The 20,936-nt window shown below is 36.5% G+C and overlaps 1 protein-coding gene across 1 annotated transcript in view; it reads left to right on the forward strand.

Moving 5' to 3' along the window:
* The window catches only part of CRPPA (CDP-L-ribitol pyrophosphorylase A), a 117,148-nt gene that overhangs the window by 59,487 nt on the left and 36,725 nt on the right, over nucleotides 1-20,936 (forward strand). The window contains exons 6-9 of the mRNA XM_074150678.1: nucleotides 3,819-3,916; nucleotides 7,441-7,530; nucleotides 8,160-8,252; nucleotides 12,957-13,085. Of these exons, the coding sequence (XP_074006779.1) occupies nucleotides 3,819-3,916; nucleotides 7,441-7,530; nucleotides 8,160-8,252; nucleotides 12,957-13,085 (410 nt within the window). The remainder of the gene's footprint in view (nucleotides 1-3,818; nucleotides 3,917-7,440; nucleotides 7,531-8,159; nucleotides 8,253-12,956; nucleotides 13,086-20,936) is intronic.

Here is a 20,936-nt window from a genome sequence, read left to right on the forward strand (position 1 = left end):
AATTTATGTCTGTAGGCTAAAACCTGTTTACCACTCAGATGCATTTTTATTCTTATGGTATAAATTCCCTAGGATATGATATTTATGATCTTTATTCAAGTGAAGTATTATTTTAATTGCTGCTTGTTTGTGGCATGCTTTTCAAGGTAAACTTTTTAAGTCAGTTAGAGTACACTTAATACATTATCTAACAAAGGCAGTTCCATAAACATGCACGCATTTTAATGTATAATTTTGGGTGAGATCCTAGGATAAAGACTGTAACAGGTGTTACTGAATAATAATGTGATCTAAAGCTTTCAGGGTATCAAAGAAGGGCACAGAAAAATTGAAAATTTAGGTTTTCTGCTCAAGAGAGAAGGAAGTTTAATGGAACAAATTCTGAAATCCTGTATCCACTTTATCTTTAATGAAGCAAATTCCTGCCCCTTTCCTGATAGAGAAATTTAGTGCTTAACCTAACAGAGTTTGGTAGTGTAAAGTTTTAACTATTCTTCATTTTGTGCAAAAACTGTGCTCTGAGTGGATGTTTAATACGATGCATTATGGGGAGGGTTACTCCATAATCAGGTGCAGCTGGAAAGAAGCCAGTATATGGGAGACGTGTAGTGGGAAGAAGAGGTTTCCAAGGAAATAATGAGTTCAGAGGAAGAAGAAGCCAAAACAAGAGAGAGATTTTGATAGTTAATGTAATAGTGAGAAGAAAAAAAGGTTGGGCATGGAAAGGAAGGTATGGCATGAAAGTAGGGAAGAAAAGTAGAACAGTGGTGCATGGTGGGAGGACAAGAGGTAACAGACAAAAACTGAACCAAGGAGCGTTCCAGATCAGTAACAGGAAAAACTCTTTCACCGTGAGGACAATCAAGCAGTGAACAGGTTGCCTGGAGAGGTTGTGCAGGCTACATTCTCTGAGGGGGCAAAGGGACGAACGACCAGGCCTGACCTCATGGATGGTTCTGCTGTGAGTAGGAGTTTGGACTGGAGACCTCCTAAGGTCCCTCCCAGCCTGAATTATCCAAAACTCTGATGGAAAACAAAATTTTGTTAGATGAGCATTAAAATTCTTTGTGACATGGCCATGACGTGGCTTTCCAGAATGGCTGTTTGGTTCACCCAGAGAGACTTCTGAAAACCAGGAATGAAATGCTGCACGCAGTTGGCTTTGCCGACAGTCAGCAGAACTCATGACTTCCTCTATACATTTTTCTTGATCATGAAAAAGCACGCAACATCTCTTCAATGTGTGTGTTATCATTACTTTCATTTTTTCATTATTATCAATAGACTTCCCCTCTAAGATTGCCTTCCTCCTCCAGATTAAAAAATACAGTTTTTCACACTTCATTCAACTTTGCTTTTTTCTTTAGTACATTCAACCTGCAAATCTTAGTTGCCTTTTTTTGTAGTTTTCTCTCCTTTCTCATTGACATCCCAGGAAGTCAGAGGTTTAAGGGGGCTGGGGAAAGGGGTGAGATGGGCTTTTATAGTGGCAGTCTTTGAGCAGCCTCTTGTGAGGTTACTTTTGACAGTAGCTGTTGATAACTGGCTGCTTTTTTTAAAAAAAGAACTGTCTGAGGGTAAGTTATGGTGCCTTTTCGGATTCCACAGCCTTCTTCCACATGTGGATTTTTGTAATAGCTCCAATCTGACCTTCTTCATTACATTACTCGGTTCCATAGGATCTGAGTTCTTGAAATCTGATATGCCAGTCTGGTTTATGATGTACATCTATCTTGTATCTGCAGCATATCTGCATGCCGTGTTCAGTACTAAATTCAAGTGGCTCTTGCTCTCTGATTTCAATCTACCACCGGTTTCTTTCTGCTGATAAGAAATTAATTCAATATGTTTCCCATTGACCCATTTTTGAGACTGTAAAGTTATTCTGTATTAAGCAGAAGCCAACTTTGATGCATGTTAAGTATATTTTTTTGCCCAGTGAATCTATGGGAAGATAATTTCTCCCACAGTTGTGGTATCCTGTGATTTCCAGTCCTGTGAGAACTGGCCGTGCATTTTTTTAGTTCTTGCTTTCATCTGGTTGTGATGGTTTATAAGCAGATGTTTATTGTTCTCTCTCTTTCTTCCCCCGTCCCTGTTCTTGCTAACTTAATGCAAAGCCAGTTGCTACCACTATTTTTGTTGTCACTGTGTAAATATTGGACATAATAAGTGTCCGTGATTCGTAAAATCATTGTAGTTATCTTTTGGGATCCTCAGTGATTAATTCACTTTTCCTGCTCACAAAAAATTGTGTTTAAAAATCACAAGTCACTTTCCAATAATGTTAACTCTGCAGCAGCTTTAAAATTAATTTTATAATGAAGTCTTTGAGTTTACAATAGAAAGTGAGATGTTTACTAAAGTAGTGCATCTGATTTAACTTACTGTGTGGTATGTAATTATAAAAAAAACTTTCCACATGCAACAAATATGTATCTTTATATTCAGACTTGTTTGAAGAGCGGTTAGGCCATATTTTTATAATTTCTTTTATGTCTTTCACTACTAATTTATTTTGTGGTAGTGTTTGGTATATTTCTGTCCCTGAAGTCTCATTGAAGTCTGCTTTAAATATAATTAGACTTTATGTTTATGAAATTTCTAGCTGCTTATGGAATGGCTACCCCAAAGACTTTGGAAATACTATGTTTTGGTCTGTATATTAATTCAACATCTAAAGGATAAAAGCCTGAATTAGAAGTGAGAGTTCCAGACTTGGATTATTTTTATTTGTTTTCTTAAAGAAAGGAAAATGCTCACTGAATCTTGAAACTGTAATCAATAACATGAGAGAACACTAATTTTCTGAAATATTTGCTTCACTGAGTAGATCAGGCAATAACTTGAAACTATTGTTCTTGCTATCGACAAGATATTTTATTTTTTTCCCTCACCAGTAAAGGGTGTGATGTGTTCTCTCTGCCAAGATCTTTGTCACTGACTCTGCAATTGTTTTGGTATTGAGTTGAACAGTTATATCTGCTGTCTCCTCGAACCGTGTATATATATATATATATTTTTTTTTTTTTAATACTGTGTAGTATATGTTGTTGGGGAGAAAATTTATGCTATCTGCTGTCTCCTGGGTTTTTTTGCTTTTCTCAGTATTACTGACACGGCATTTAGTGATCTGTTGAAGTGATAAGTGGTGTGAAGATTTCAAACAGTTATTTTCTTGGTTGTCATCTAGTGTCAGTCATGTGGACCTGAACAAATACCTTTTCATAGAAGTCCCTTACTTAAAGAGGGTTTGCTCCTTTGTCCCTTACTTAAAGGTTCCAAGCTGGAACGTAGGAGGTTCCACTCAAATATGAGAAGAAACTTCTTCACGGTGAGGGTGCCAGAGCCCTGGAACAGGCTGCCCAGGGAGGTTGTGGAGTCCCCTTCTTTGGAGATTTTCAAGACCCGCCTGGATGCAGTCCTGAGTAACATGCTCTGACATGCTCTGGGCAATCCTGCTTCAGCAGGGGAGTTGGACTAGGTGATCTTTATGGTCCCTTCCAACTCTAAAAAATTCAGTGAAATTCAGTGATATTCAGTGAAATGGGGCTTGGGGACAGGCCTTATGTGATGTTTTCACGTTCTACAAAATCATATAAAATATAACATGAATTTTATGAGATGTATGTTATATAAATTATGTAGTTATAGTAACTGTGCCTTGAAATAAGTCATCTTAAAATTAAATTTGCAGCTGTTGAAAAGATTCTGTCAAGAGACAGCATTATTATGAATTGAAGGTAACGTTTAGCAGATTACTAATTTGGATTGATTTATCTTTGCATGAAATACTAAGGTTTTTTTCTTGATCACAGACAACCTATCACAACAAGTGTGTGTTATTACCGATGTGAAGGAAGCGGTTGCACAAATAGGTTTTCTCCTTCATGAATCTTTGAAGAGCCAAATAAAAGTGAGTACAACTCTACAGATGTAAACTTTACGATTAATTTAATGTTTCTGGTAGCCACAACTCTTAACAAATGATCTAAATAACATGAATACAGAAACTGAGATCTCTGTGTCACTGCAGTATTTATTACAGGGGATTAACACCAGGTGTGGAAGTTACCAAGAGAGAAGCATCTTCTGCCCAATTATGCTGTAGAGAGAGAGATCTTACAGATCCTCTTAAAGTTTATATATTAGATTAGAGGAGAAATTAGATCCAGACAACAGAGAGGCCATTTTCTTTAGGTTTTATGAATTCAGTAAACCCAAATTGTTACAAATACGTTACAGAGGAAATGCTTTTGTTACTTTGATGTCTGCATTAAAGTCTGAACCAATTAGAGAGTAAGTTGTATTCCTGCAGAGCTGAGAATGCGAAGTCAAATTAATCAGCCTTTTTGTGTAGAGGTAGGGGGATATGTCACTCAGAAGAGAATGCTCACTGAAGCCTTTGCTGTAGGATATTGATGGAATTTTCTACTGGCATTTAACTATCTTTTCCTTTTTCGTTATTCCTACTAAAAGAACTATCACATATTTTCATTTTCCCAAAGGTGATTAACATTTGTAATTGCTTAAATCTTGACTGATCTTGGGGTGATTCTTAATTATATCTTATGTGATGAGATCTTATCACATCTTTCTATTACCCAGAGAAACAGACAGGAAATAGCTGTTAAAAAATAAAGGTTTCCTGATTTGCATAATGTTATTTCTGTAATGGTTTTATTCGTGTCTGTTGATCTGCATTGTGTGCTAGTTAATAGTAGAATGCTTTTCTGTAGCAAACTGTATTGCTGTTTTATATCTAGAAATGTCATTTGACATACCCATTTTGTTTGGAAAGAATTGTATTTAGTACGGAAAATCATGCGTTTTATGTATTAAATACCTACATTTAAAAGTGCAAAATAGCAGAATTTAATAGGATCTTTTTGTGTGTGTGAATAGCTGTGTAATGAAGCAGAAATATGTTTCCATTTCATTGATACCAGATCCATTTCCTTTTTTCTCGCCATTTAAACTATTCTGCAATTACGGCATCACTTACTCATATTAGAAAAAAAAAAAAAGTACTTCTTTAAGTGTTAAATTATATGCAAACATAATGTATAGATAACCACTTTAATCATACCATGAGAAACACCTCCAAGCCAGTAAGAAAATTCAAAGAATGCATTAGGTCCAATCAGCCAACACTGTGACTCCAAACTTAGCAACCTCAAATCAGGTTGGCACCAAAACTATTTAAAATTTGCAACATATTTCCAAATTTTCACTGCAAAACTAGTTAACTGTTGGGTTTGTCCAGCACCTGATCCTCTGGTGCATTTGAATAAAACACATGTGAAATGACCACAAACAAGGTAATGAGGGCGTAAAATGAAGGGATTCCTACTGGGAGGGGACTGGATTTTTTTGATGGCTCTGTTAAATAATTTTATTTAGTTGATGATTTCTAGCATCATTCTTCTCTTTTTTGATCCATGTTGTCCTTCATCATAATGAAGTTGGTTGTCAAATTTTTCTTCAACACGTTCAAAATGTTCCTGCAAAGTGACACCTCCAAAGAACTCCATCAAGATCCCTGTCTTGTTCCTTGAAACATCCTTAGTCATTCATTTTATGAACCCTTACATTGAAAATCTATAAAAAGTAATGTTTATGTGTTGTCTTGGTTTTAAACAGTAAAATCTCTAAGAGTTAATTTTTAAGCTTAGCAATATACAGAACTTCTACATTTGAAGCACCTGAGAAAGAATGTATCTGGTGTCAGGTTTCTCAAGAGAAGCACCGTAACCTTGTGAGAGAGAGATTCGACTCTGTTCAGCGTGATAATTATTTTAAGTACGTTAAACGTACCGCACTGAAAGCTGAGCCTTTTGAAAGCTGGGCCTTTTCAAAGGACTAATTGGAGGGTAATCGATCTAAAGAAGACACTAATTGGGGATCATTCAGTAGAGTACATATAATTTGAAATTTAAACTAACTATGGTCAATATGTTAACATTTTAGATGTTAAACTTTGGTTGTTCAAGTTAAATCAAAACTCCGATACGCTAAATTAATTTTTAAATGTTCAGGAATACTTAAGCATCATCTGAAGTAATATCTCTCTCTCTACATCATCTTGTTGTAATATCTCAAGGCAAAAAAAACCACCTAGGCCTTCTCCCTTGGGTCATGTTCCATTTACCTTCTGAAAAGACTCTGGCAAGCAATATGCTCCTGTTCATCTAAGTATGTGCAAGGTTGTGAAGGCACTGGGGATTTCTGACTTGACTTCTGCAGAAGTTCAAGCCAGAAGAGCCCTGGAGTATTGCATTTTTAAAGTATTTTAAATAATTCTTGCCTTCTGTGATTTTTTTTTTTTTTTAATCTATTTAAAATATTAAATGTCAACTATTTGGGACTGCATTGCCAAAATTTTCAGCCCAGAATGTTTCTAAAATCTTTAATGCATTAATATCAACTTTGGGGTTTCAATCCACCTTCCTTTGCAAACAAGTTAGGTCCCCGAGTATCACAGAAATAAACCAGTAGAGCTTTAGGTAACAGCACAAAGCCTTTTAAAATGTTGATTTTGGTACTTCTGTTGGCTTGTGGATTAAGTGACATTTCCAGGGAACCCAGCAGTGTATTGCTTCTGTTGTTTGCTGCTATATATAATTTGTCTTCTGGGGCAGAAATAAAGCTCATTTGAGCACTGGAACAGTGAAGTTTGCTGGTTTAACAGAAGCAACATGAAGAGTTTTTCGGCCTTATTTTTAACTTTTTAAAATTGGCTTCAAAGTGTTATCTTCTCTTAGGGAACAAATTCCCCTTCCACTACCTGGTTTGCTGTTTTACTTAAGGCAATCCTGAAGATGTAGTGGAATCTACTTTTTATTTTAATTAGGATAAGATAATTTCTTAGCTGGTGTTATAGTTAAAGGTCGCAAAATAAGTATGTCTGTTATCTATTTTAAAGTATTCATTGAGGAAATGCTTTTCGGAAGAAAATCTAAGTGAGTTTTGTCATATGCAGAATCTTGGACACCTATTCATACGTACTTTATTTATTTTGTTAGTTATATGAAGACTATATATATATATGTATTTGAGCATTATGGAGGTTTTCTCAGAATTGGAGATCCAAAATCGTTAGATTGTTTTGATCCTATGAACAGTGTTTCATCGCTGAGAACAGTTGATCGTCCTAACCCAGTGTCTGATAGTTCCAGGGCTGTTTCTGGAGTGACTCCCCCTCACAGTAAGCCTCAGCAAAAACTTGCAGAAAACTCTGCAGGGAGTTGGACTCCATGTTGCACTGTTGAGTCACCTGAAAATTTGAGCAATTTTTCATTCTCATGGTGGAAACAATAATAATAATTGCCATTTTTAAATAATTTGAATGAAAGACTTTATAATGGTGGATGTTTTAGCAGATAGTTAAGGCTGAAGTCAATTATGTGATATAGTAATTTTCATTTTTTTTTAAATCAGGTTGAAGCTATCTCAACATCTCTAAGCGAAAACGATAGCCATCTACAAAACATCCTTTCGGGACAGTGCTACAATTTTGTTTGCATAAATGTAAGTAGTAAGGCTGCGTGCTTTTAGTGTTGCACTTAGTAGTAGTGGTAAATAATAATTACATATTTGAATACTTTCTATCCTCTTGGTGTATCCATTCCACTGTTTGGTATTTCTGATGTGCACTGAACTAGACCTTTGAGATACTGGTCCATTCTTTCTCTCCTGGTTCTGCACTTCCATCAGTATGTTTTTAAACCAGCCATGAGGTCTTGAACAAGAGGGATGCAAGTGAAAGTAGTTTAAAATTTTCGTTCATAGATATTGTATTAAAGTGAATTGGCTCAAGAAGAGGTATGTTGTATGTGTAGTCATCTAATTGTGCATTGCTACCATAGTCTAAATTTGTGCTTCCCATTTTGGACACGTGCGTACCATGCAATCTGTATTTAGGTCCCTGTATGGGAACAAGAAGGTTTTAGATGAACCATATCCGAGACGAATAAAGATCCTTAAACTTGTTGGTTTTATATATATATATATATATATTTCTTAAGGGTAATCAAATTAAAAAACCCAAAACCAAAAAATGATGTATCTTTTTTTGTTAAATAACAAATCTTTGAATTCCATTTTATGAAATCATTGTTTGATGTTTTCAGTAACTCTAAACATTTATTTTAATTTAGGATAAAAAGTGTGCCGTTCAAGAAACCCAGCAACTAGTGGATATTTTGGAAAAATCAAATATTCCTCTCTTATACCCAGTTGTCCTTATTTTGGTAGGTAACTCCTGTAAGTTGCTGTAGAAAGCATCTAATGAAATACTTTAAAATGTTAGACTAGTTTTAAACTATTTCAAGAGAGAGAATCGTAGAATCGTGTAGGTTGCAAGGGACCTTTAAGATCATCGAGTCCAACCATCAACCTGACACTGCCAAAACCACCACTGAACCATGTCCCTCAGCACCGCATCTACCCATCTTTTATATATCTCCAGGGATGGTGATTCCAAGCTGCTGCTAGCTCTGAATAAAATTGTAAAATTTAACTGTGAATTGGACTGTAAAGAGCATCATTTGCACTTCAGCAAATGTACTGCATGCTGTCAGGAAATAAAGCAACACTAGCAAATGACAATTTATTAGTTATATATTTCTGTAAAAGCCTCATTGTGGCTAGTCGTACTGAACTGTTAACTCCCGCTCTGCTGCTGTGCTCCATCTCTGCTGGGGATGCTGCAGATGATGTACTCTGCTGGAATGCTCAGTTGAATCAGAATTAAGTGGCTTTATTTTTTTCGATGCTGTGTGGTTTGTTCAAAGTTTTAAAATTATTGTTGTTTTTCTGGTCTGGGTATTAAAAATTAACTTTGAACTACTTTGCAATATAACTTTAATACATACTGTACTTATCGAGATGTTCTAAGACTGAAAAATCTATTCTGGTAGAATTTTTAAAGGGTATTTTTGGCTGAAATTCTCATTATTTGAATATTGCTGCCAGAATAATTTAACAGTTCATGTGGATGGCAGAAGGTGTACGTGACTTTTATTTTACTCAGACTGTTAGAAAGGAGAAAATATGAGTAGATTTTAATGTCTCGGTGCAGTGTAACGAGACCCAATTAATTTGATCATTATATTTGCTGGCTTAATAGGTAGGGATGAGAAGCGTTGGGTGGAATGAGTGTCATTGGTGCCATATGTCACCAAGGATTGTGCCTCTGGAATATATTTATTTTACTCTCCAGCAATACAGCAAGATAATATGTTGTGATTTAAAAATATAATGCCATATGTGAAGCTCCTGAAAAAGGAAGAAATATTTTAGCTGGGGCCTGAATAGTTTCTGAAGTGCATAGTCTAGTGATCTCGAGGTAAAACTGAGCATTTACTTCTCAATTTTAGGCTTAATCTGAAATTTAAGCAATGAAATTTCATTAGTGATCTAACAAATAAATGAGATATTGTGAAGATCAATTATTTTTACAAATGAAAAAGTTATACCCTTACCTATTGTATGCTGTTGTCTTGGAGTGAGCCACTGTGATTCTATGAACATCAATATTTAGCACTTTATTTCTAGACCATTTTTTTTTCTTGGCCCTATTTCTGAGGAAGTTCAGGGTAGAGCTTTAATTTTACTGAATTTTCAAAGATAAATTATTTCTGCCTTTGATAATCAGAGCAATTATATGCCTCCAATTCTGTTGCCCATTTACATGGGCAACATGTGGAGAATGTGGAGAATGCTCTTTTCTGGACTGAGAATGTTTTCATTAGCCCTTTATCAAGAATATAAAAAGCATTTCTGTCAAATTTTTGTGCAGATAAAATGAGATATGTTAATCAGCTAGGTAATACCACAGTGTTAAAAGCATGCTTAATTTGTGCCCCATTCATAGCTAATCTCAACCCTGGACTTTGAATTTAAGTGGTTTTTTTTTTTAGTGTGACACATGGAACGTGAGAGCTTTGTTTTAATAATTGTAGCTATAAATATTCTGGACTTAATATTTCCTGAGAAATAGGTACGAATGCAAATAATGCTTACACAAGCTCACCATGGAGCCCAGGTTCTGCCCCCTTGAAGTCATTGTAGAATCCAGCCCCATTTTAAGTGAAAGTGTACCTGCTTGAGCAGCCTGCACAAATTATTTAGGTGGACACCTTTTAAAATGGCCTCCGGAGAAAAGGGTACATTTAATCCCTTTACTGTACTCCAGATCCGTCACTTGTTCCTGACAATTACTTGAAATTTCCTAAAACTAGACAGTAGGAGAGAAGTCTTATTAAAAGTGGAAGCAGTTGCTAACATATAAAACACAGATACACATGTATTTGTTAAAAGTATCTTTAAAAAATGAAGTACCCTAACTATGAAAAGGCATTTCAAATTTTATGGCGTTACCACACTATCTTTTCGAAATACAAGAAGGAAAAACCATGAGGACTGGAAAGTGGGTTTTAAATGACTGAAGAATTAGCTAAACAAATCATTGTCTCATATGAATCACGGGGAACTACTTAAGTCCTTTAAACTTCTGATCCTTGAAACTCATTACAGATGGTAGGGCTGGGGGACAGAGTTTTCCTTTAGCAGTCTTTAATTAAATTCATTATTGGGTGTCCTCTTCACTAAGGCTTGTGAGTGGGATTCTCTTTAGCTTTGTTCTTTGCTCCAAGCTCCATTTCACATAACACCTGAATGCATTGTTACCGCATGCATTGTAAGACACTTTCTTTTGATGTAAAGGGCACATAAATATTTCTCAGGCAAACGTGACTCAGAATTTTAAGCAACTGGATGACATTTAAAGGCATAGGTTTTAGGTACTAGCTGTATGGGAAACATTATTCTTTTCCACTCTCAAAAGTGGAACTGTTGCTGGTAGTGAAGAATTGAAAGGATAGATGAGGAGAGCAGCTAACCGCTTCCAGTCCTACCTCGTCATCAGGAACAGCCTAATGTAGGCTTTTGTGTAATTATAATCTTCTTGTCTGTTCTTTGGTTTCAGGACACGAGTAGCTTTTTCGTAGCAATCTGATAATTAAGAGAATCGGTTTTATTTTTCCTTCTGATATTCAGCTTCTTTAGTTGTGAAAATGACAGATGTTATGATTGTACCAGATGTTCTGTTTAACCAGCCTGGGGAGAATTATCCCAGTGAAAGGATGAGCTTGCACCGGACACGGTGACTTCTGTCCATATTCCCGCCTATAAATTGCCACAGATTTCAAAGTCTATCCTTTATCCTGGGATTTTTTTTGTGGCATCTGCAAGTTGAAGCAGCAATTGGGCTACTCTACCTGGGCACAGTGTAAAAGGGAAGACTAATGTTACAGGAGAAATAAGAGGCACAGAGGTAAACTCCATGCTGTTATTTGCCTGCATAGAATCATAGAATGGTTAGAGTTGGAAGGGACCTTAAAGATCATCCAGTTCCAACCCCCCTGCCCTGGGCAGGGACACCTCCACTAGACCAGGTTACTCAAAGCCCCATCCAGCCTGGCCTTAAACCAGTATCCTCCCCAGCATCAAACCAGTATCCTCCCCAGCTCTGCTATAACCAGAAGAATCAGATTCTTAAACTGACATTACTTTTCTAAGTGATACATGTTCACGTTCGTAGGTGCTATGGATGGATACGATTTTTATTTTGTTGTTATTACTTAGGGTTAGAAAGAAAGGAGTGCTAGTACTTCAGCTCTGTAGTTGCCATTATTTGCGTTTCAGTACAGAAGTAAGTTTGGGAAAAATCTCTTTTTAAAGCTGTGGAACAGGTTAATGGTAAAGAGGTGTTAGGTTGTGTACTCTTAAAATAACAGGTTTTAAAATTTCTTGTAAATAGCAGTAAATGAGCAGTACTTAGCCTTGGTTTGGATAAAAAATAACAAAATAATGAGTGTTTGAAAATTATCTCTGCCTGTGTAGTAGAAGACAATAGCTTTGCTCCTGGTGAATATGCACTTATTCAGTGCATATTCAGACAGTAAACAGCTTTTTAAAAAGTGTTACAAGGGAAAAATGAGTAAAAACCTATTACTGTCAGGTAAAATTGAACATAAGGTACAAAGGGAACTTGAAATAATTTTTCCGAGCACAGATCTCAGGTCTACCTCTGTACTCCTAGCTCTCTGTAGGAGAGGTAGTACTTACAGATAAGTTTTATATCGTTGCAATCATTCAGCTAGAAAAATATTTTCTCTTTCATTTAAGGGGAAAGGTATTTCTGCTTTTAATAGATGCTGAAACTTTATGTACAAATCGTAGTCCTTAATTTTGATTTCTAGAGTTAATAGAAGTTTTGTTAAGTAAACTGATGGAACTGGTGAACACGTCAGCCTTGGGAGAGGGTTGAGGTAGTTGATACCTCCCTGGAGATACCGGTTCGTGTCCTGTAAGACCCATCACGTTTGTGCAGCATCCCTGTGGATACGAGACCTGCCTTTCCTTGTCCCAGACCTCAGGGTAGTCCTACCCCTACCTTCTTTTGAAGTAGTTTCTGTTTTTTAAACTTGAAGCATTACCTTGAAATTAATCCAATTTAGGCAACTAATATGCTATACTGAAAAGGCAGTAAATTCAAAATAAATCTTTAAAGAATGCAGTTCCATTTTGAAAACTTCTAAGAAGCTTAAGAACAACACTTTTTTTTTCTAGTGTCCTGATAGTAGAAAAAATAATTCTGTGAAAGTTAGAGCTTACAAAAGAGTGTTGTTCATTTTCTGATTTAATGAAGTATTTTTAATATGAAGTTCGAACATTGTGTTCTGATGTCTTCTGGCATATGGCTTTCACTGTGCTTTGAAAAGAAATAATTTTCATGTCACGAAATCTATTAGTAGTGAAACTTAATAGTAACAGAAGCCTACTAAGAAAAACCTTTGTTAGCCTATAAATGAGATACTAAAAACTGGCAGTCTAAAATAATACAGTGTTTTTTCTTTTTTCTTTTTTTTTCCTTATTTTTTCTTTTGCAGGCGCACTTGGATATTTCAGAAAATATTTCTTTCAGCATTGGGATGGAAGAAATAACTAGGATGAAGAAATTTGCAAGGGAAGTGAAAAAGAAAAATATTTTGGTTTATGGTCTCCTTATCCAATATAAGGTATGTGATTTTTTTCTACATTCAGATTATCTCCTTTTGTCATGTGTAAGATTAATGATAGAATCTTCATTTAAAACAAAATCAAAGGGAAAAAATATGACATGAAGAAGATTTTTTGGGAATATTCTTGCCTGTTCTTGCTCAATATTTCAGAAGAGCCTGTAGTTATAGGCAAAAATGAAAGCATTTTGGTTAGAGAGGAATAAATTGTAAACATTTTTTAGAATTACACGAAAATGTCAGGGCCCTTTTTCTTTTTGCTCTTTCTGCTTTGAAACTCGCTTTTGCAGCATTAAAAAAGTTAAAAAAAAATAGTAAAAGGGCATTTGATGGGCGGTTCCGCAGAGTTTTACGTTCCTCATCGAGACAGCGTTTGGTATGACAGAAAGGCCATAGCACAGAGGTGTTGAAACGAACAGTGTCCATGTCTGCAATAGCTGCAGATTGCCTCAGCTGGAGGCTGAAAGGGTTAGGACTCCAGCATCCTTTGTACTTACAAAAGCTATTTAAAAAAAAAACCAACACATTTTGCCTTGGAAACATGTTCTGCCAACCAGAAAAGTGGGCCACCTCGCCTCCAGCGCAGATACAGTCTTTGCAGCTTCTTCATGTAGTCAACAGTGAAGGAAGAAGTGAGTGATATATTCAGTGGAAATTTTCATAAAGAATAATAAATGTAATCTCAACTGATTATTTTAAGGTTGGGTTAGGTGTTTGGATTTATGTATAGTTCATTGAACATGGCTATAGTTATCTACCTTTTTCTGGCATACCAAGAGACTTGATTTTCCCCCCAAATTCTATGGCCTTATTAAGAGCTATGAGTATCGATACCCATCAGTTCGTGCTTTTACAGACTTCTGATGCCAACAGAATATGAGTAATGCCATTACATGACACTGGTTTATCTCTTGTTCATACAACATAAAGGGACATACAGCTATTTTCAATCTTCTTTCTGGCACTATCAAACACCATTTTTTTCCAGGGTGAATTCTGGATTCTTTTGGTAAAAATCATTTGAATAACTTGAAACATAGCTTTGAGTCACCTTATCATGGTAAAAAGTAACATTGCAATATTGCATTAGAGTAAGTACAGTTTTTTCCTTTTAAACTTTGTTGGCTTATATGATTTCATAAGCGTGTGGATCAAATATACATATGTGGACAGCAATAGTTAGTAAAGCTGACTGGAAAAAAACCACTTTTATAATCTTCAGTGGATTTTTGTGACCACGGCACCAAAACATTTTATCAATAAAAGGCATGTAGAGCAACAATGTGAGATCTGAATAGAAATTCTTGATCCTTGGTGGTAAGAGAATCGCAGCAGAATGCTGCCTCCATTTTTTTTAATAAAAAGCTAGAATGATTATGTAAGATCACTCCAGGCAGAGTTGTCATTTATTAGCGTGGAAAAAGTATTATATAGAGTAAAACACTTTGCAGAGTGAGTAAGCTTACTTCTAGCTATCTTGTTTTAAAACATGTCCTGCTCAGAAAGATGGGGATATAGTCCTGAGTTCCTGCTTGTCAGTGTTCTGATAGATGACTAACAAACGGCTTATACAGATCATATGTATATATATTATATATGGATCAAGTTTTCCTTTGGCTACAGATCTACAAAGAAAGTAATTGTTTTTAGGTGAAGACCTATGGAAAGACTTGACATGAATCTAGAAATGATGTAACCCAAACTTTATTCCAGGTCTGGGAGAGAGTGAGAAGGCAGTGATTGAAGGCAGTTTGTTAAGTGAAAAGACATCTTTGAAAGAGGGATTTGTTTGTTTGTTTGTTTGTTTGTTTGTTTGTTTTTAAATTCCAAAGCACGATTTGAGAGTCACCAAGGTATTTCACTTTTAGTACAACCTATTAGCTAATAGGTAAATCCATAGATGAATTCCATGCTTGAGGATGGAAAAGATGAATTTCATACAGGCATGATGAGGGGTCCAGAGGCAGTGGAAAAACAAAAAGCACCTGCTGCTGGAATGCGGGTTACTCAGCCTGTTGTTCCAATAACTTCTGTGAGCATCCGCTTTCCAGAAGTCCCTGAAAGCTATAGTTTATTTCAGGAAAAGAGTGATGACAGGTTACTTCATGGAGCTTCCCTCAAGCTGACAGGTTTGTATCATCACTATCATGTGTTGTGCGGTTTATATGCACACGTTTACTAATTCAAAAACAGGAGTAAAATCTAAGGGACATTTATTGAGACACACGACCATGGTAATACCGAGGTGAAATTATTTTATGTTCAGAAGGGTTGTATGATTAAGTGGGTGTGATGATGGGTTGATATAAAGGAATATGAGAACACTCCTTAAGATTCTGCATTTGAAAAGTAAATTTGTTGAAATAAATATCTTTTGAGATACATAATTGTTTTTTATGTTTTGGAAATGGAAGGGAAACGCTTTTGGAACCTAGAAGTACATTTTTGACAGTATTGGAGGACATGTGAAGCCTGAAGAAAAAGTGTCGTCTTTTTTTTTTTTTCTTAAATTCAGTGTTTATTTGGTATTTAGAAAAAGATATCAAGTTCTTCATGAATATTTTATACTCCTAGAAGCTGATCAGGAAAATTAAAGCAAAAAGCTTTAATGTGTTTTATAAATGACCTGCTTTGTACCTTCCATTTGCTCAAAAAGAGTGCATGTTCACCAGTTTTACTAAATTAGTTATTTCTCTCATAAGCATCATGCATAGAATACCAAATTACTGATATTGATACAAAGATTGGATCTGCTTCGTAACAGCTCTAGTTTGCATCCTGAAATTTGAATCGATTTGAATTTCACTTATGAAAATATTTTTAAAGACAGTTCTTTTCTAAAACAGTTTGTCAATGTTAGAAATGGTTTACATATTCCAAACACAGAGGGGAAAACAGTATTCAGTAAATTCCAGAGTCTGAACTTGTAGAGTTAGATTTTAGGGGGTTTTCAGAGGAGTTGAAGGAAATAGCTGATAAGCAAAGTGAACTAAAAATAGGGAGGAAAATCCAGTTCTTATGGAAGATATGACCAGCGTATGTTGATGACCATGTTAGTACTAAGTTCCAAGTGTTTTGATGTAATGAATACTTTACCTTGAAAATAGCAACGACTGGTATGGTATTATTATGTATCAGAATAAGATTTTTTTTTTTAACAGTAGTTAGTCTAGTAGGGTTTAATGCAGAACAGCCAATTCTGAATATTAGGAGGAAAAGCTATAAAAAGAAGCCAAGTTATTCTTAAATAAACAGGGTTTTACGTAAAAGGGGTGTTAAGAGTTGCTAAGAAACCAAAGAATACAAAAGGTAATGTCAAGACATTTCATCCATGCAGGGCTGAAAATACATTAATTTTAAAAGCATTGGTTTATGTCATTCAAATTACAAGATTTGGGAGGGAACCTCAGCTGCATGTGGTAGTTATTTGTTGATCTGTGTTCTGAGCAATGGAATAATACTGAACTTGGGCCTTGATCTCACAAACATGCATTATCTTTAAACATATCTTAGATAGTTAATGATTATATACTTAAATATGACAGTACTGTTTTACAAAAAATTACTTTTTTCTCTATTTTCTGCTATTCTCCCTTTTAAAGTAATAGTCTTATGACTGAATTACAAAAAAAATACGTAAAAACACATAAAAAAAGAAAATAGAAGCAGCATTTCCTAATGTGGGGGTGCAAATTCAGAAGCGTGTAGAGGGTGCAGTAATAAAATCTTGGTCTAGAAGTTTCAGTAGTAACTTTGGTACTTTTACAGAGAATAAAAAGGAGCAATTATCCTCCAAAATAAAGCATGCATGGATAGATGTAGGAAGCCACAGAAATTTTTAAAATATGAAAGTCATACTAATAGAGCTTTGCTATTAAAAATTAATAGAGTTCTATAATCCTACTTCAGAGAGGCAGTGACAGAATGTTGGGTCAGGGCAGCAAATGTGTGCTAGGGCTTGCCCGGGGTAAGGTGGCCCCAAATACTTTTGCCTCTGAAGCTGCTGTTTGATTAAGATAAAGGAACTATTCAGTGACAGCCAGAAAAATCACAGCCCAAAGACGCAATAGAATGATTGTTATGAAACTGCTTGAAACTAAAAGGAAACTGAACTGTGGGAGATTTCTTATGCAAACACACTGGACGTTTATTGTAGTCTTTAAGACTTTTTGAAGGCAAGAGGCCCATCTACAGTGTGCTTGATGGCTCAAGAAATACTTAGTCCTAAATGTGTTTTCTGGCTGACTTGGTAAACCAAAAAGGTAAACATTTGCGATTTCTTTTTCATCAAAGATTCCTTAAAAATAATCTTAAGTGCAGACATTAAGGCAGTGGTTCTCAAAACAGCGATCACAACCCCAAATGGAGTCATCCAAGTGGCAAAGCAGAAGGTGGTGTAACGAGTAGTGAGATAACGAGCCTGAAGGGCAAACGAAGTAAAATCACAAACTAAAAGTTTGGTATCTTGTTGAAAACAAATGAGCCCTCCACGACGCCTGCATGCTTCTGAATTTGTTAAGCAGCATAGAATTGGTCAAATGATTGCAATCTGATTAAAATGATGCAGTCGTGACTGCGTATTTCGCAATAGGTAGAACTGACATAATGAAGAAGGTTTACAAACACTGACTTCTAAAATAAAACTACAGGTAACTCTTGATGGAATTTTCAGTGAATAAAAGATACAGAACTGGAGGATCTATTTGCTTGATACTCAAGAATTCAAACATAAACCTGTCCTTTTCCCTTGGGAATGGCTCACACAAAAATAGTTAGATTGCTCATGAAGGACAGTATTCTGAATGGGCCATATTGCCTTTTAATGCCCCCAAAAGATGGTAGTAGAATTTATGAAATAAAATGTTTATAGGTGATATTTTTACGTATATGAATTTTCACATCTTCAGTACTTTCAGTAATATTTAGTTTATCTTCATATTTGAATTTTGCAGTTGGGTGGAGATTATTTGAAGCAGATTAATTTCCTTTAGTGAAAGGATTATGGTTTCACAGAGAGGAATCATTGTGTCTGTCAGTATTTTCACACACACGAACAATTACAGATCACTTTCTGACCCACCTTGATAGTTTTGTCTTTGGTTTTGTTCTGAAATCTCCAACAGTTCGTTGTTCATTCATATATTTTACTGTGTGAATGTGTGTAAATCTTAACAGGCTTTGCTTAAAAAGTGTATGATCAAAACCATTGGTCTGTCTGGTTGATTAGATAGTCAGAAATTTTTGTGTGTTAGATGCTCTCATGAAAGCACATTTACAGAAATTTCTGAATACAGCACAGTTTTACAATATAGATTTAGTTATACTGTTTTTAACAACTGCCTGTTAGCATATCATATTTCTGTAATTTTTCCATGGCAGTATAAAAAGTGTTGGAGAGTTGTCTTAAGATTTCTCTCAATGAAATATTTATGTTATTTAACTACAGAAAATCAGTTCTAAATTTAATGTTTGAAAGACAGAAGGCTGAGTAGTTCCAAAGAAGTACTTCTGTGTGTGAATGGTATTTTTTTCTGCTATGTAATATAGACAGAAATAATAAACCAGGGAGGTGGCTTTTTATTTGGAACTGAAATCCCTTTGACCAAGCCAGCCTTCTGCATCTGTTTTGTACCATTCAGAGCATGTCAAGAAATCAAAAAAAAGGTCACATCTCTGGGACATTAGTCAATTAAGAAATATATTAATTTCAAGTTTACCGATATGTTGGTTAAACCTGGGGCTTTGAGTCAGGAAAGGTCATAAACATTTGAGCGTTAAATTATTTAACGCAAAACCTGGAAATCTTGCTTTTGCTTGGAAGGCTGCGATGCCGCTTGCCTGTGCTGCGGCTGAGTCCCGTAGATGCTTTGAAGCCTGATGCTGGGTCATATCGATCAACAAATTGTGATTGCTATTCTTTATTTTTTCAGGGTTTTAGCACATCTTCCTTGAATGCATGTGTACATGCTCTTGTATTTACTTGCTCATTTTCTCTCTCCATCTTTCTCTCTCCCTTGCCTTTCCTTGTTTCCCCTCAGTTCTTCCTCCTCTCCCAACCAAAACAGGAAATAAATTACTGGATTTATTACCACTGGGCAACTTTACTAAAGGCACTTAAATGAAGCATTTTCACAAACTAACTTTGCAGGGCAGTACCTCAGTCCCAGTCTGAGGAAGATGAGGTTTTTAGAAAAATAATTGGTAACCTTTTGGGTTTTCATTAAATAACTGCATAGGTTTTTATCAGAGAAAGGTCGGAAAGTTGCTCAATTTGTCTCTGCTATTACAGCTTCTAGGAGTTTTAACAAGCTGCACAGAAAATGAGGAGATTAGTGTTTTATGCCTTTTACACACGACCTTTTTAGACTTATTTCAGCTATTGAACTTATAATTGGAGAAATCAGAGTTCTCCCATCACCTTTGTCAGCCAAAATGATTAAGTCATGTAGACTTATCTTAGAAGTTATGTCTTCATAAAAAGGTCTTTAATCTTCCTTGCTTTTATAGCCCAGTTCAGCCGTTCTGGCAATGCTGATGTGGTGGGTTGACCCTGGCTGGATGCCGGGTGCCCACCAAAGCCACTCTATCACTCCCGTCCTCAGGCCGGGGAGAGAAATATAGCGAAAGGCTCCTGGGTCAAGATAAGGATGGGGAGATCACTCAGTAGTTACTGACACAGGCAAAACAGAGTCAATTTGGGGAAATTAGTTTAATTTATTACCAATCAAATCGGAGTAGGGTAATGAGAAATAAAACCAAATCTTAAAACACCTTCCTCCCACCCCTCCCTTATTCCTGGCCTCAACTTCACTCCCAGTTTCTCTACCTCTTCCCCCCCGCCATGGTGCAGGGGGACGGGGAATGGGGGTTGTGGTCAGTTCATCACAGGTTGTCTCTGCTGCTCCTTCCTCCTCAGGGGGAGGACTCCTCACACTGTTTCTTGCTCCAGCGTGGGGTCCCTCCCATGGGAGAGGGTTCTCCACAAACTTCTCCAGTGTGAGTCCTTCCCACGAGCTGCAGTTCGTCACGAATTGCTCCAGTGTGGGTCCCCTCCACAGGGTGCAGTCCTTTAGGAACATACTGCTTCAGTGTGGGTCCCCCACGGGGCCACAGGTCCTGCCAGGAGCCTGCTCCAGTGTGGGCTTTCCATGGGGTAACAGCCTCCTTCAGGCATCCACTTGCTCTTCTCTCCTATTATCTTTCTTCTTTCTCTACTTTGTCTTTATTGTCCTATGATTCTATGATTCTATCTTCCTGCTCCTCTTGTGGCCCGTCACCATGGGTTTGTTATTCAGCAGGTGTTGGCAAATTTTGTCTTGTCTAGACAGGCTTTTTTTTCTTCTTTCTTCAGCCATAACCTCATGTCCTAGCTAAGTCTTCCCTTCTGAGATCTTGAGCACAACCTATTTCATGCGTACTGAGTTACCTTTCAGCTTCAATGTGTCTTTCTTCTTGCTGTGTGAGTATTGCTTTCATCTTACGCGCGTCTCTGACTTTATAGAGAGGTGGCAGAGGAGCATTCTCATGTGAGCTCCCCTGATGTCTGTGAGCTCTGAGCATGCTCTCGTGCCCTTGTCAGCCATGGTTTCTCATCTAGCCATTTGCCTCATCTTATCTGTTGAATTACTGCCTGCAAAGGTACAAATACCTCCTTCCTTCTTCAGCGCTGCTTACCCATACTCGCACCAAGCCTCTCGCAAACCTTCCCGCAAGCAGCATCTAATCTAACCAACCACCAAGCAAGAAACAAGCAAAAAAATTCACTTAGAGCCAACAAATGCTCGTTTCTCTTCACCAAGGATAAAGCCAGAGCAAACTCGGAGTGCATTCTGCTGCTCGCTTCTGGTTGCT

The sequence above is a fragment of the Numenius arquata genome, chromosome 7 (genome assembly GCF_964106895.1).
Source record: "Numenius arquata chromosome 7, bNumArq3.hap1.1, whole genome shotgun sequence".
Lineage (NCBI taxonomy): Eukaryota > Metazoa > Chordata > Aves > Charadriiformes > Scolopacidae > Numenius > Numenius arquata.